At 31.9% G+C, this 16401-nt stretch overlaps 1 protein-coding gene across 6 annotated transcripts; it reads right to left on the bottom strand.

Moving 5' to 3' along the window:
- Positions 1–354: 354 nt before the first annotated feature.
- Positions 355–15881, bottom strand: LOC113394695 (tumor protein D54). 6 transcript variants are annotated; one of them, XM_026632111.2, is made up of 6 exons: positions 15600–15881; positions 10734–10894; positions 9312–9415; positions 9020–9079; positions 7657–7819; positions 355–2157 (listed from the first exon to the last, which is right to left on the bottom strand). In XM_026632111.2, exons 1-6 carry the CDS (start codon positions 15616–15618, stop codon positions 2032–2034), a joined length of 633 nt encoding a protein of 210 aa, XP_026487896.1. In that variant the 5' UTR covers positions 15619–15881; the 3' UTR covers positions 355–2031. The 6 variants fall into 6 exon arrangements, with proteins under 6 accessions (XP_026487896.1, XP_026487895.1, XP_026487893.1 ...); XM_026632110.2 differs by having other exon boundaries at positions 10734–10897; positions 15600–15879; XM_026632108.2 differs by lacking the exon at positions 15600–15881 and adding an exon at positions 13350–14289.
- Between the last annotated feature and the right edge of the window lie 520 nt (positions 15882–16401).

The raw sequence follows: 16401 nt of genomic DNA, 5'->3' as shown, positions 1-16401 counted from the left end.
CGCCACACGCACAGGCAAGTACGCGCAGACCAGACTTGAACTGAAAAAAAATCGAGCAAGTCTAAAAGACCTGCGCAAGTCGACTCTTCCCCAGTTATAAATATAATATTTACTGAAAAGCACATAGCAACAAGATAACAAATCTAAACTTGTCAAAATACTATTAACCGCTACTGTACATCGGATGTGCATATTGTTTTCAATTCTCGAAATGGGGATTATTACGAAAATATGTGTATATGAACACTTTCACCGATCGCAATGACTACTTTACCGATCGAAAGAAATGTAGATTTTATTAGACTGGCTCCTCTACGCTTCTGACGTCTCGGTGGGAATAAAGAAAAACACATAATTTAATACATAAATTTATTCACCAATTTATTAGGTATTTTATGTAAATAATGGAATTATTTTAAGTAAAGGAAAGCTAAGCATCTTATAAAAATATCTTCTTTTGAACTGGACTTAACAGGCTTCGGCAAGTACATCATACAAAGTCTCACTTAAATTACAACTTTGCGTATACAACAAGTATATATTTATATAAAAGTGTTCACCGCGAAGCGATTTAAACGTCCCCTTACCATAGTACCCAATCAATAAACTCATCTCTACTAATATCGTAATGGAATGCCATGTTAAGAACCATAAGTTGAAAGTGAGTTAGACAAGCTTTGTCTGCTTAAATGTTCACACTCGAAAGCGAATAGATGCAATCTTATTAAATAACACATTAATACTTTCCGAATATATTTTGTATTAAAACAGACCAAAACGTTATATTTTAAATTATTGTTTTAACCAGCATCGAATAAAACATGGATCGACAATAAATAAAACACGTTTAAGTACTAAATAGACCTACATAAGACCCTAAAACACAATAATCTAAAGCATAAAAGACAATTACTGTGGGGTTTATCAAGTTCTATAACTTTATGTTTTAATACATTCTTTTAGAAGATTTTATGATTTAAATTCGATTTTTAGCGTGAATTATAGACCGTAAACTACATGACAATAAGGTCGTTTATTATCAGCGAACGGAATTGGTAGCAGCAATTCAGTTAACTATTGGTGAAAATTTATGGAATCTATACTAATGATAATTAAACTTTAAAGTACTTATTAATTAAAATCCACGATATAAAAAGCTATTTTCAATAAGAATACATAGTAGGCAATATATTATTTATTTTGGTTTAATAATATAACTAGTTTCACTAATAAAATTAAATATTTTCATTTTTTTTCTTTTTTTTTTAATTAGCACTACCAATTCAGATCACTGTATGTCATAAAAAACAGCAAAATGAAGCCAAGTGATGTAAATTTAATATTCATTTAACAAGTTTGATATCCAAAGTGTATTTTTTAATTAATATAAATAAGAACTTGTCTAGTATTGTGTTCGTCAATTCAGAAGAAACATCATTTCTACGATGTGTAATAAATTACACATTCCGCACACAAATAACCTACACAAAACATTCATTTGCTGCAATAGTCACTAACATAATGTATTTTTTTTCGTCAAAATGTGATAAATAATTATTTCATTTATGTTAGAATACTTTGTAGCACAGGAAATGGTAAATGTATTACACAGATAAAAAAGGCGTCAACAACTCGTATCCAACGTTTTTTATAAACAAATCGTATGAATAAACTTTTTGTTACTAATTCACTAAAACGTTTCGGGACGAGTTTTTGTTACCCAATGAAGGTTTCCTCGAAATTTTATATGTATTTTTGTTACATCCGAACACAACGAACATTACAGAATCGCAATCGATGCAAGAATATGAACCTCGAAAACGCCATAACACTCCAATTTGTACAATTCATAAACGGAGTAATCTCACTTTTCAATATAACATTTAAATACAATTGAATAAACATTTTTTTGAATAAATGTAAATATGAAACCGCGGCGGAGCCACGAGGATAGCGGTCTGTGTATTACTGTCGTGGATCCGTTTACGCGTCGTGCAGGTCGATGAACGGTTAAGCTCGGGCGGGGCGGCACTAGGGCAGCGGCTTGTGCTCGGGGATGCTGGGCGACGCCGCGCCGCTCGCGCCGCCCGCCCGGCTCGCGTCGCGCAGCGCCTCGTCGAAGCTCTGCGTCGAGTTGGAGCGGGACGCCACCTTGCCCTGCGACACCGAACATACTTCATATACACCACACAAGCACATCGGTCACAGTACAATAGGACCACCTGGACCAAACTGGGTGGTGTCTGTCGTCAAACGAGATGTCTCGATTCTGCATTCGTATATATATCGATGGCATTAGCGGTTACCGCCTAAACGGTCGTCAATGACAATGGGGAAACCGACCTACCAGCAGAAGCCATTACCGTCTTTACCATAGGGCACATGGGGCACGTGCCCAGAGCCCCCATCCTGAGAGGGCCCCGAAGAACCAAGAACTTACCAAATTAAACCAAAAAATATCTAGCAAAAGGGCCCCAATTCATGGGTGCCCAAGGGCCCCAGCACAGCTTGAGACGGCTTTGGCAGAAGCATTCTCTAAGAAATGTCGTCAAATAGGCAGCTGGCCGCGAATCCTTTTTGTTACTCCAATCACGGAGGGGACAAGAACAAGCAAATGATAATGTTACAGCGTCAGTTTCTCGAGTATCGGCGATGGACGGATCGCCTAGTCGGGAAAGCCCCAGTTTGAAACTTGACCCAGTTCAGTTTTTTTATATTCAAATTTAACCAGATAGAGATCAGTCACAGAAAGAAAAACTTAACCTGCTTCACTTAGCATGATAGTTTAAACACCTTCGAATTCCAGGCTGCTAGTGAAAAATTGTTTACTGCACTCTAATATACTTTTTACCAGATCGACTTGATGATTAAACCTAGGACTTCTGGATATATAGCCTTACAAGTTAGCCACTAGACCTGGCTAATTACGAGTTATCATATTAACATAATTAGTATATAATTAATGCACGTAAGACAATTTACTAATCTTAAATAATCGTTAAAAAATATTTTGAAATGTCCTAATATCAAAGTGAACGGCGCCATTAGAAAGCCAACTACACAATAACAAACCGACTTACGTAAGGCGCTGTAAAGTAATTTGGTGCTTTATTGCGCATGTATGTACTAATTTGCAGATTTGAGTTCGTAACAAACAAAAACTATTTTGAAATGTTTTCTTTAAAAAAAATATTTATTATTTATTAACTTCACACGTACATACGAAGGTTTACGGCACGTTATATTATTAAATAGAGCTTAAATAATCTTTGAGCATTTTCCATACATAGAAATCGCTTTAAACAGATTGTAATCTGATCCAGTCGTTGCCGAGATGTTAAAAGCGGTTAAAACGAACGCGTAAAAAGAGCACTTTTTGCTCTAATTAAGCCAAGCACTCGCATGGTATACATTTTTTTGTAATTTGAAACGTATTTTATATCTCTATAACGATTAGTATAGTTTTACATGAAATCGAGAAAAAATCTTATCATATTTTTTGCTGTTTATAGTATAGAGGATAAATTTTTAAACAGCAGCCAAATAAAAAAATATTTTCTAATTAATTCAAATGTTACCATTTAAATATATTTTAAGCTATTTTTTTTAATTCAGATTAACACAATTATTCAATTCAACAACCACTTAATTTATGTTAAGTATTAAGTTAAGCATTAATTCAACTTGGAAAATAATAAAGAACAGAGCGGAAAATTCGAACAATTTGTAAACGTATTAGTTGCCGTTTAATCTTTTTTCCTGTTCTACTAACACAATGATCCAGTAGCAGTTCGGTTGAATTTGGATCGAATTTGAATCGCGATATATACGTAACCTTTATAAATTAACGCTACGCTATATTTTTTTAGTAAATATAAAATATAATATACTTCAAAATAAAACTTATAGAACTTAAGACTTGGGCTCATTTATTACTTGGTGGCAGGGCTTTATCCAAGCCCGTCTGGGTTAGTATAACCCAGTTACCAGATATTAAAACAGCATACTTAGTATGGTTGTGTTTATAGGGTGAGTGAGCCAGTGTAACTACAGGCACAAGGGACATACCATCTTAGTTCCCAAGGCTATTATTTCTTACAGCGTCAATGTCTTTGGGCGGTAGTGACCACTTCCACTTACCATCAGGTGGCCAATTTGCCCGTTCGCCTACATTTTACATTTAAAAAAAATTACTCATTCGTTTAGACACATTAGAAAATATCGTATATTTATATTTTATTTAGACTAGAAAAGACTAGAATTAATGATAATCAATTTCATTTAGAGTGAAATTTTTGGTTTGCAAAATAAATTTAAAAAAAGGATTAATAGAGCGACTACCGTAACAGCGTCGCTCATGCATAGTTGTGCTGTGGCCTTCCTACATACGATTGCATGATTTTAACATTCAACTAAAAAGCATTTTAAACGGCTTATATATATTATAAAGTCCAGTGATCGGTCACGCTAAGGCCAGCGACAAATGCATATGGCAGAAATATTGTTAATGTTTTGTTTCGCTTAGAGCTTGTATTCCGTATACCGCTGCAAAGTATTCAGAGCGAGCAAAAATTCTAGTTTAACAACGAATATCGAATTTATTCGTATGTATTATATTATATCAACATATTATTTGCATTGCATTCTAGGCAGTCGTAGTTTGTTCTTTTTTGTACCTAATTCTGATTACTTTTCAGCCACTCATCGCGTTTCACTAGAAACGAAGCTCTTTGTTACATCGTAAAGGCCGACAAGTCGAAATTTCAAGTGAATAAAATATTTTAAAGTTCCTAAATGACTTTTTAAATTCTTTCGATAACAAAAAATAGAACTGAGCATAATAAAAGATAAAAATCAAATCAAATCATAGATACATTTGATTTGATTTTATTCAAGTAGACTTCACAATGAAACATTTTTGAATCGTCAATATTTAAACACTAAAAGAAAGTAGCCTCCAGCTAGAAGAAACGGCAAGAAACTCGCATAGTTGCTCTTTTCAAATAAACAGATTTACAATGCTGTTATTTACAATTAGTGTTCAATCAGTCTTGTGATGGGACTGCAGTCTATATGCAGGCGTTTTTTTCTAAAGATGTATTATTTTAATAATCAATATGATATAAATAGACGTTAAGTTAAGGGACCAAGAATATTTAATTATTTACCATCATAATAATTAAAATATTCTAGTGTCCATTACATTACTCGAAGGAATTGAACTATATTTTCCTTAACACAACGAACATCGATTTCGTTCGAGACGTTTGCGGCTACATAACACTCGATCGACATTCAAAGTTCCAATTATGCTTTATGCAAGTCCAATTGAATGACGTTGGTAGGTACCAACCACTTCATTCAAGCTATTATATACGAACAAGACATATAAATTCAAAAATCCTTATTTAAAATAGAAGTATTACACTTTATTATTGATTATCAAAATTCTACCATCTGTTCGGAAATAAACAACTAAGTCTGAGAAGAACCGAAGAAAGAAACTCTATCAGAAACTGTCAGAAATTAAGAAACAAACAGCAATATAGTTTGTATTTCCCTTTGTGGTGGTGTTTGGTGTTGTCTATACGTATATGTACGTAGACGATCCCTTAATAGCCTTCCTAAAATAAATAATAAACAAATAATACTCGAAGTCCTAGTATATGGAAGATGACCAATTATTATCAGGTGGGTTATTGACCTTTAAAAATAAATACTCCTTGCAGTGTCAATTGTCATAAAAAACAGTGGATCTTGATATTCAAATAGCTATTATATTTCATTTGTAGAAAAGACCTAAATATATGAAAATTACGGTGCATTTGATTTATCGTGATCAACAATTACTGACGTATTCAATTGAATAATTTAGGCGATCTTAAGGGGACTACATGAGCTAAATGCAAGTTTTATAATGCAAAAAAGTATATGATCCAATGCAGTAAACCAAATGAAAAAAAAATATGATAATCTTCAGGATACATGCTAAGTATTTGTTATTTTGAAAACATGATGTAATTAATTTGGTACGATAGAAAAAAATCACAAAGTTACCTCAAAAAAAATCTTTAAACAAATAATAACTATACTTATATACATTCAATAATTCTGTTTTTATGTCAGATTATTCTACAAGCAATATACTACTTTATCACCGTATCACTTTTTTAGTAAAATCAATAGATTTTTTAAAAATCAGATATTCTTATTTTCGAACAAAATGCGTACGCATGTGTGCGTAAAATCTATTAGAAAAAATGTGCAATCAGTTCGCATATAATCAGATTTTTCGAGCTATTCTTTAAATATTACGATAGAGTATTTGATCAAAGTAAGGAAAACATCAATTGAGAGTGACTACATTCGATCCCCATGAACTCGAAGCAATATGATATTTTTCATTAAAACTACTATGGGGCATATTTAGATACATATTTTATAAATACATACTTTTATAATTAATAAAAATATAATTACTAACATATATTTATTTTTTACAGAATAAAGAAAGTCGAAAACAATAACACGGAAGCTATTTATATTGCGTAAGAGTTTAATTTTATCGATTTTGTTTATAATAGGAATTAAAGTTATGTATAAACTAATTTTAATAATAAAAAAAAAATTAAGTCGTAACAAAAAAAAATGTAATTGTTGTGAACCAGAGAACTAGAATATTTAGAAGTGTCATTTGTACGTAATTCAAAAATTTTAATTTTTTTTGTATCGTCTGCCATATTGGATTGAATATAGCAGCAATTCATGAATCGTGCATACTGCATTGTCATCGAGACTAAATATGTGTGCCAACTTTCAGCTCCATAGCTTCAGTGGAAGTGGGTGTAATATTGATTGCAAGATTCCAGGACATATGTACATACATTCATACACACAAGTGAAATTAAATAAAAGATTTATGATTAAACCTATACTAGGTTATATAATCATACTGATTAACCTAGTTAACCAATTATTCAACCAAATCGACTTGATGACATTTTTTGCTAGTAAATATTTAGAAGTTTTTTTTAAATTGAATATATATTTTTTCTTTGTGAACCGATATTAATAAAACGAACAAACACTACGCTATATGTTACCCCACGGTTACTAGACTACAGATTTCAAACACTTACGATTTTATTATATAAATAGATTATCAAACTTTTATAAAATGTTAAAAATTGGTATGTTTTAATATTTAGTATAAGAACTAATTGTGGTATAATAATATAAATAAAAGAAAAAAAGGTTAAAACTAACTGTCTATTTTATTGTATACAAAATATAAATAAAAAATATTGTAAGTTTAATTGAATCAGTTTTATTTTATAATCATTTGTTAACTAACATCGAAAGAAATAAAAACAATTCTGTTGTCCTATCTATTTTTTATGAGATTTATGATTGATCTTACTTCGCTCGGTTTGGCGCCATCTATTAGAATATTTGGGCGTAATCTCGTTACCTCGCTTAACCATCAGTTCACGGTCTTACCGTTTTTGTCGATTTTGTAAGTGTGTGCATACGATTCTCAAGGGCACTTAGCTCTTGTAGTCCTCTTAATGATAAACATAGTATTAGTCATAGCGGTGACGCGTATTGCGTAGCGTTTGTGTGTGTATGTGTGATTGAAATGAATCCTTGGCTTACCTTGACGTTCTCGTAAGCGGTACCGACGCGCTCCTCGATGGAGCGGAACGACTCCGAATTGCGCATCTGGCCCAGTTTGTGCGACACACCGGCCGTTATACCGCCGAAGATAGACGTTGTCTTTTCGGCTGTTGTTTTTATCACAGATTCAGTTTTTTGGTATCTGTGATATTAAGAAATAAAAAATGTCATTAATCACATTAACATTATATCTACAACATAAAATAATTAATATTTGAAATAATATAAAATATTATTGTAGAAACTAATTTCTTATAAAATTATAAAGTGTTCTAGACGTATTCAAATTGAAAACGAAAATAATATTATTTAAATGAGTGTATATCGATTATGCAATAAACACGCGAGCCTTATTACTGGAACATGACTCTTTAAATAGACGTAACTGATATCGTACGTAGTCGAACATGTAATATCATTAAAAGTGAGGTGAGTATTTAAACCCCGGCACGGAGACCTCATAGGCGTAGCCAGGTGTAGGAATTATAAGGACGCATTATTAAGAAAAATCAAATCAAAAACCAAACAAATATAAAAGTGATCTCTTAGTTACTTTATGTCAATATTCTTAGTTCTACCAAAAATATGTACATGTAAGTATATAAAAAATATAGCAAAAGAATAGTATATATAAATTGTAAAATTAAAAAAAAAAAAACTTTTTGACCCACGACATTATTTACAAAATAAATTACTGACTACGCTGATGTATCGATATCACCATATCGTTAGTTTTCACACAAAATGAATCATCCACTCCAGATTAAATGTAACGGTCATTTATCGCGACATCAATTGTTATCAAATAAACGAAACTCGAACCATACTGAGACCAGCGTGTGTAACCTCCAATTACTCACCGAAGCGAAATTACATTATTGTCCTACATTCGATTCACTCTGTTATCTGTTTAATTCAAAATATTAGTTAAATAGTTTCTGCACGCGGCTCCGCCCGCGAATAAAAACCGGTGCAGATGTTTGACACCCACCCAGATAACGTGTATGTCAAATGTTCACGTTGATCGGTTGGTAGTTAATAACAAACAAACTCTCATTCGCATATATTATTAGTTAGTTAATGTTACACAGATAAGTATTTTAATAATCGATAATGCAATGGCACACGTGACTCATTTAAAACTATTGAAAAATATTACGAAATTAGTAATGTGTCAGCAAACAAGTTATAAGCAGATCGGGTGCGATTTCCTTCGGGTTAGAACAACTATTGCAAGCACTACTACCAATCAATACTACAGCTGGCAGCCGTAATAACATGCTATTGTAGTTTCAATTTATACAAGTGTTGTTGATATTGTACAAAACCTTCGTGTACTTACATCGGTGCTTCAGTCACAGCCTGTTTAAGCGCAGCCACGCGAGTTTCTATCGTTTGATAACTGTTATGCAACAAATTTAAAATCAAATGAAAGAAACTATAACACACCACCTCGTCTACTCGACCTTTTGAAAAAGCACAAGCAAAATTAATACAGCGAGCATACCATCGCAGTTCCGAATCACTAAGAAATACAATGTTCTAACCCTCGAGAAAATCTTTGATATCAAATGTGCGTGCGAAATGAAATGATATTAATTAATTATCTATTTATATAAATTAAGACTACTCACACTTGGCTCTCTTTAACGTTTTTTAAACCTTGATTAACGTCTTCGGTTATTTCCTTCCAGACCGTGATGCCAAGTTTCCTTTTCAAGTCGGAGCTTTGACGGATCTAAAGATACACAAAATATATTCAATTGAAAATATAACTTCATTCAAGTAAGCTGTAACGGGCATTTTTGAATTGTTATTTCATAAGGTAAACGTTAGAGAGAAATAGAAAACTATTGAATTACTTACCCTTAGGGAGGAGTAATGACACGTATAAAGACGGTAGATAATGTTACAATGTCTTATAAAAATATCGTACATATTTATATATAGGTATATCTTCTGTACGTATATGTTTCTATGAGCTCCTAATCGGTTGGATCCTTTTCGATTAAATGTATTGTGTGTATTTGAGTGAGTGCACGGATGGTTGAAATTTCAACCGGTAGGTGGCGCTGCGAACGGGAAATAAAATTCTAATGTCACTCGTACGAAGTCGGGACGGACAGCTAGTTGATTATAAAATTCATTGTTTCTCAAGCATTGGATAAAATGCCAATGCTACATAAAATGATTACCTTTAACATTAAACGACCTTACACGATACGTTAAAAAATTCATTCTCTTTCTGTTAGCATTGATATTACACTCAACAGATAAAGACAACATTTTTAAATAATCCAACCTTAAACATTTATAGGTTAAAACGCTAAAAGATAAACCGTAAATTATTGCGATAATTTTGTTTTATATATTCACCGCACTAAACGATGGTTCAGATTATAGCTTAATCTAAATATATCGTTCGACGACCTCTAGGATATCGTATTAAGATAGCATAAAATAGATCAAGAGTTACAAATATTTTAAAAGTTAAACAAACGTCAAAATTGTTATAAAATATTTAGAAAAAATAGAGTTCACTTTGAGAAGTCTGGTGTTTATCGATTTAGCACATTTATAATACGTGATCGTCGATATTATTCTATTGTATTCTTATTTGTTTACTCACGAACAGTCTATTGTCTGTACAATGTCAATACATATGTAGATCAAACAAATCTGTACATCGTCCAATAGCATATTTATAAAAAAAATGTAATAAGCTCTTCAAAATACAACTCTTTAATATTTGAGACAGTAAAAATCTTGAACGAATGATATTGACTCCGAATCTAAATCGACGACACGACGCGCAAAACCATAACTGACATATTTACAGACAAGGCTATGTCGTCTAACAAAATTAATTGGATTATAGGTACAACAAATATAACGTAAGCTGTTGTTGGTATATTGTTCTAGCGGTCAGAATTATTGAAAACAATTATGTAACATGTTTTTTTAAAGAGCAACCGATTGCGTGTATAAAACCGTACAATATTACCCGAAATTGTTTTGTCATTATTTTAAATAATGTAATAAAATTATAAAATTACTTTGCTCTGCAAAACTGTGCGAAGCGTGGCGATTTCGTCCTCGACACGTGCTAGCTCCCGACTCCACTCTGCACGGAGCTGTTCGGCCTGCTCGGGGGTCAGTCCTGCTAGCTCGTCGGGGGTATTCGCGTCTCCAGCGCCTGCACCCGTCATCGCTTCCTCTGCTATGAAGAAATTCACTTCAATTACAATATAACTACTTAACTATTAACTTGAGGGTTCGTTTCCCACCAACGTACGTTGAGACAGTGTCGGTTCTTACTGACATAAGGTAGTGAATAATAGGATTTTTTCTACACTGTCGGGAAACCACGAGGATTGCTGATAGAATTTATTTACGTAGGTACCTTCTAAATCAACAATATACGAGCAAAGAGATACGATTACTGTTACAATTATTTTTGAGTAATAAATAGCTCCTAAAGCTAAGCATTATAATTAGGTATTTTATATCGGTATAACGAAATCCTTACAAAAAACACTTTGTTTACTACCAATCAAGATTATTTTTAAATTCTACTACGAGTTGCTAATGTCCGTAGCGAATTCATGCCACTTTAAATTTCTTTTCAATTATCATCAATTCATTATCGTATACGTCTCGTGTACTAACTTTTTGCTTTATTATTAATTGTCTTTTCAATATTTTGTCATAAACATTAACCTAAGAGGCAACAACAAATTTAGTTCTTTAACTCAAACAAATGAACGGTGCGTGAGTGCAGATAATAAACTGAACGAGTAATAATTTTTAAATATAGAATTTAATATAAAAATGTGAAGTTTTATAGTTCAATAACAACTGCGTCCTCACACATTGGGAATGTCACTGACTAAATAATCATATACATATCTTAGTTACCAGTATTATAAGTATTATAAGTATTCAAATATCGATCCCTCGTCTGTACCTGATACCTTGCATTTGTATTGTTACATCTCGGTTTGAAGGGTGAGTGACCTTGTAATGTACAAGGAATAACATATTTTAATTACCGTGACTGACGGGCACAGACTATAACAAATTGTTATTTGTCTAAAAGGAAGACTGTATATAGGAATTACCACAGTTTTTCGTTTGCGTTCTTTATTTAAATTTAATAAAAAGAGGGCACAGTTGGGAGGAGAGCCTGTCAATAATTTCCAAATAAAGCATTACAGGAAGGAAACTCTCCAGATTGCGAATAACACTCAAATTTAATAAATTTTATTTGAAAATCTTATAAATTATTTAGCAATTAGTAGTTTTATTCATGACATTATAACATATTGTACAATAATAATTCGAAGCTATCTTAACAAAGCATATTACTAAATATTTATATTGAAATATGCCTACGTAAGTCGTTTTGTAATATTTGTTAAATAGTAATGTTGAAATTGAAGAGCTGAAATGTCTCATTGGACATAGCCTGTAGATCTTGATCAAATAACGCGGATTTAAGTCCAAGATTTTTCATGTGCTTAATTTTTATTTTTGATTCATTTGTTTATTTATAGGAAAACAACGTGCCACTCGAATAAGGGTTTTCTACGGAAACGCAGTGAAACAACATAATAATAGAATATACTCTAAGCTAACAATACCCCGCGCGAATGATCGTTAAAAAAAACGGTAATATCTAATTGAATTGCTTTGTTATTGCTATCAGCAATTATAATTGTTATTAAAAAATATAAAAAAATAATATAAAACAATTGGGAAGAAATAAAATCATATATGTAAGGTCTTATGAATTTAGCGTGCTACGTAAACTGAAATAAAGTACTTATATTTTTTAGGTCAGACGGTGTGTTATTTGTTATTATAAAATGTAATATGCTGGTCATGAACTTTTAACACGAACACGAAGGCAAGTCAGACAGAGTATTAGGCAGCGTATTATGCGCTATCGGATCCTAATGTATCGTCATCCTTCCTCATTCCCTTGACCTATCACAACAAACATGGAGGCAGCGCAGTATATCCTCGTTTACCATTCCTTTCGGGCAGCAGTAAACTCCTTGGTCAACGTCTTGGTTTTCCTCTCCTTTCCAATTTAACTTTTCTATATCCTTCTCCAATCATAGGAGTGATAACAAATAAACAACTTGGACATTGAATTGAAACGATATTTTTGGTCCAGATCTTGTAAGAGTGTTTGGTAATCGTCATGGATTTGTGAAAAACAGGCATTTGAATATCGTTGAAGATGTTATCGGAATTTTTGGCAGGAAAATTAAAGTGCTAAGATGTTAAATGTAATAGTGTTTAAATATAAATATATATATATATTAATCAAGGACTCTTTAAAATGCATATATCAGACTTTTAAATATATCAGAACTATTGGGAAATCGCCATTAGAGTAGGCTATAGTCACGTTCCATACATTCCAGGATCGGGATCTTGATTTATTTGCATCGCAGTCAATTTCTTACAATATTTTGAATTATCAATGATAATACTAATAAATTTAAATCCAGTAACCTCTTAAAGGCTTCATACTTTTAGTTATATTTTTATACTAACTGAATTTAAAAATATGTAAATTTATAATTAGATTGTAATTTTACCCACCTGCTAAGTGCGAAATAAAGAGAAATTCTGAATGTAAACTTAAACAATGTACAAACCTCCTGGAGTGATACCGAGGAACTTTTTGTAATTAGTGTGGCTAGAGACTTTGGCAAGATATGGTTTCGATAAGTCTTGAAATGTAACTCGAACTTCACGCATTTTTTTTCTAAATATCCTTAACCTGCGCCGGCGGTTGTCCATGTAAAATTCTGTTTCAATACAGAGAGCGGACTCGACAAGGTCGGGCAGCGTGCGCCAATCAGACTCAGTGTCATCTTGCGGCCAGCTGACTAAGTTTTCCAACTCGTCTAACTCGTCTACGGCCACGTCGAAACTCGGAGTAGAGGCGTCGTCCGGAGGCAAAAAGTACGGATCCTCCATGTACTCCAAACTAGCTGGCTCCACGCTCGTCTGCGCATGGTTCGCCATTCCATACAATCCGTCTTCTTCATCTGCCGCGAGACTCTAACATATTTCCAATGAGAACGATGGACCAAATTGAATCGAATAATATTGTTGAAATACTAAATGATAGGCACATTTGCGAAATTGGGCAAATTACTGTCACTTTGAAACTAAATATAAAGCAATTAAACCAATTTGTAAATAATTTTGATTCACTTAACAATCATTATTTATAGTAAATTAAAAATAACTTATAACTTAAATGAATCGTATGTTTTTATAACGCGCAATGTGTTTTCGTCTCTTCCGCCACGTCGGGCCCCGTGAACACGACCACTCGCGTTCGTTTCGCGCCGCTGCCTGAGTACTCGTATTTGCCACTTTCACCGACAACTTCGCAAGCTGGATTCTGACAGTTTTAATATATGATCTTGACCTCTAATTGAGACAGTTTGCTTTTATAAAATTATAATTCAGCTTTCAAATTCTAGAATCAGACCACGTAAATATATAAGCCAGTTAGGGACGGATCGTGAGCGCGTGCACGAAACATAAAACAACGTCAAAAACCAAGTTCGCCTCGTGCAGGTAAAGTTTATTGACAGTGCCACCGGCAAGTGAACGGCGCGGGCGCTCAGCGCTGGTCCATCGACTTTGAATACAAGAGTTATTACGTCATCTTCGCCTGACGATGTAACACAAAAAAAACTGGTTGCACAAAATTTTAATGACTCATAAGCAACTCCGTGCTGCCGTATGAAATATTGTGCACCACAACAAAATTGCTTTCTAAAATACAAACGATAAAATCTAAATGTGCACTGATAACATATAGCTATTGTATATATTTAGCTATTGTATCTATTATAAGAATATGCATATGTTTTTACACAATTTTTTTTAATGATTAATTGTATATTGTTGAATAGTAAACAATTTTTTTTGATGATAAAGCCGAAGACAAAGTATTTATAATTTTCAATAAAATATTTCAATAATAAGCTATCTAGTATGCGAAGAATTGGAATCTTTTAATTAATGTAAATATTGCTACTAAATATACTATATCTTTTTGAATTATTTATTAATAAATTAACTTTTCATTACCGGCAAAATAAATAATTTATTAGTAACAGAAACAATGTACATTCTGTATAGAAATTTTAAATTATGCAACCAAAACAGTAATGCAATACTGTAGTATTACGTATATACTTAATTTATTTTATTATTTTATGTTTTATCGATTAAATACTCTCAAAATATTTGTCTAGAAATATAAAACCAAAATGATTATAATTAAGTACAATTTATTAAGCCATGGTAGTACTTTGTTTTATAACAGAACATTAATTGTTTCCATAAAACTTTTACATTTTATAAAATAGTTTATTATTGTATTTTGATGAAGATTATTTTTTTCAATGATCCCTCATTAGTAATCAAAATGTTTATAATAATTAATACATCATAGTTTATATAAGATTATTACATTAAAATCATATATTTTATTATATAGATACAGAACTTAAATATATATATTTTCATTATAAAATTTTGTACAAAACTAAGTAACAGAAATTAATATTTATTATAATACTAGGAATAAAAATAAACACCAAAATTGTGTATCAGAAATTTACATATATATATAATCACTGAATAGCTTACATGCTTGTAATTTGGAATTCCCGATAAAACCTTTACTCATATACCATATAATAAAATAAACACATATAAATGGCAAATAAATGTAACTCCTACTAGATTTTTTAAGCATTTTATTATACGAATAAATTTGTTTTTTAAAGGCACTATTAATCAATGAAATCTTTGAAGACAAAAAGGTTCTAATAAGAATTCTCAATTTATTAGTACAACGTAAATAAAAAAATACTGACCTGTTTGAACACCGCTCATATTGTTAATCAGAGAAATGTAGTTTCAGTCTTGAGTTCGAAGTTAATTAATGCTTTTGAAAAAGTTTTAGGCGATATACTTATAAGGATATAACGTGAATTAGTTATAAGCAATTCACTAGCAAACCGTCAAACGATTCTACAAATTTACACAAGATAAATTTCTTCTTGCTTTTCAGGATTACTAAGAAAAAAACTAATAAAGTAGATTAAAATAAAGTAGGTAATGTAATGTGGCAGCTATGCGTTCTTTTTCATTCCATAGAATTAACTAAAGATTGCCATGCACATTCCGATCTTAAAATCTCGTTGTGGAAAAAAAAATCAAATGCATCGTAAACTAATAGTAAATTTATCAAATTAATCGGAATAAACATTAAGAAAAAAAATACCGATCCCAATAATAAATTTTGATTCTGATAGAATCAATTCAGAGAAATATATTTTGGAAATGAACTTTGCGACGATTTCTATTAAGTAATATTTTTGTTGAACAATACATTCCGAATTGTAGTCTAAAATAATAAAACACTCTTTTAATATTCGTTTTGATCATGCCAAATGCTGATAATAATAATTATGTACTTACTCAATATTTCAATTCAAATGCAATTCATGCTTGGTTCATACTTGCGATCCCAAATTATTGAAAGCTTGGAAGATTTCTAAACTATCGTGCATACATTGTGGTTATCCATATATCCATTTACCATCAATATTTTTTTAATGAATTAACAAAAACATCACACTAGCCGTGATAATTATGAAAGTATTTTACATTTGT

Source organism: Vanessa tameamea, chromosome 2 (assembly GCF_037043105.1).
Source record: "Vanessa tameamea isolate UH-Manoa-2023 chromosome 2, ilVanTame1 primary haplotype, whole genome shotgun sequence".
Taxonomy (NCBI): domain Eukaryota; kingdom Metazoa; phylum Arthropoda; class Insecta; order Lepidoptera; family Nymphalidae; genus Vanessa; species Vanessa tameamea.
Note: the sequence above shows the minus strand (reverse complement) of the source record. Positions and strands in the feature narration are given on the sequence as shown.

What these genes read in the sequence shown, in the direction of transcription:
- LOC113394695 (XM_026632107.2), bottom strand. Translation starts at nt 13,722, where the DNA reads ATGGCGAACCATGCGCAGACGAGCGTGGAGCCAGCTAGTTTGGAGTAC. An exon ending in CCTCGGTATCACTCCAGGAG is followed by an intron (nt 10,898 to 13,349) that starts GTTTGTACATTG and finishes ATTTCTTCATAG; the next exon opens with CAGAGGAAGCGATGACGGGT. An exon ending in GCTGTGACTGAAGCACCGAT is followed by an intron (nt 7,820 to 9,019) that starts GTAAGTACACGA and finishes TTAATATCACAG; the next exon opens with ATACCAAAAAACTGAATCTG.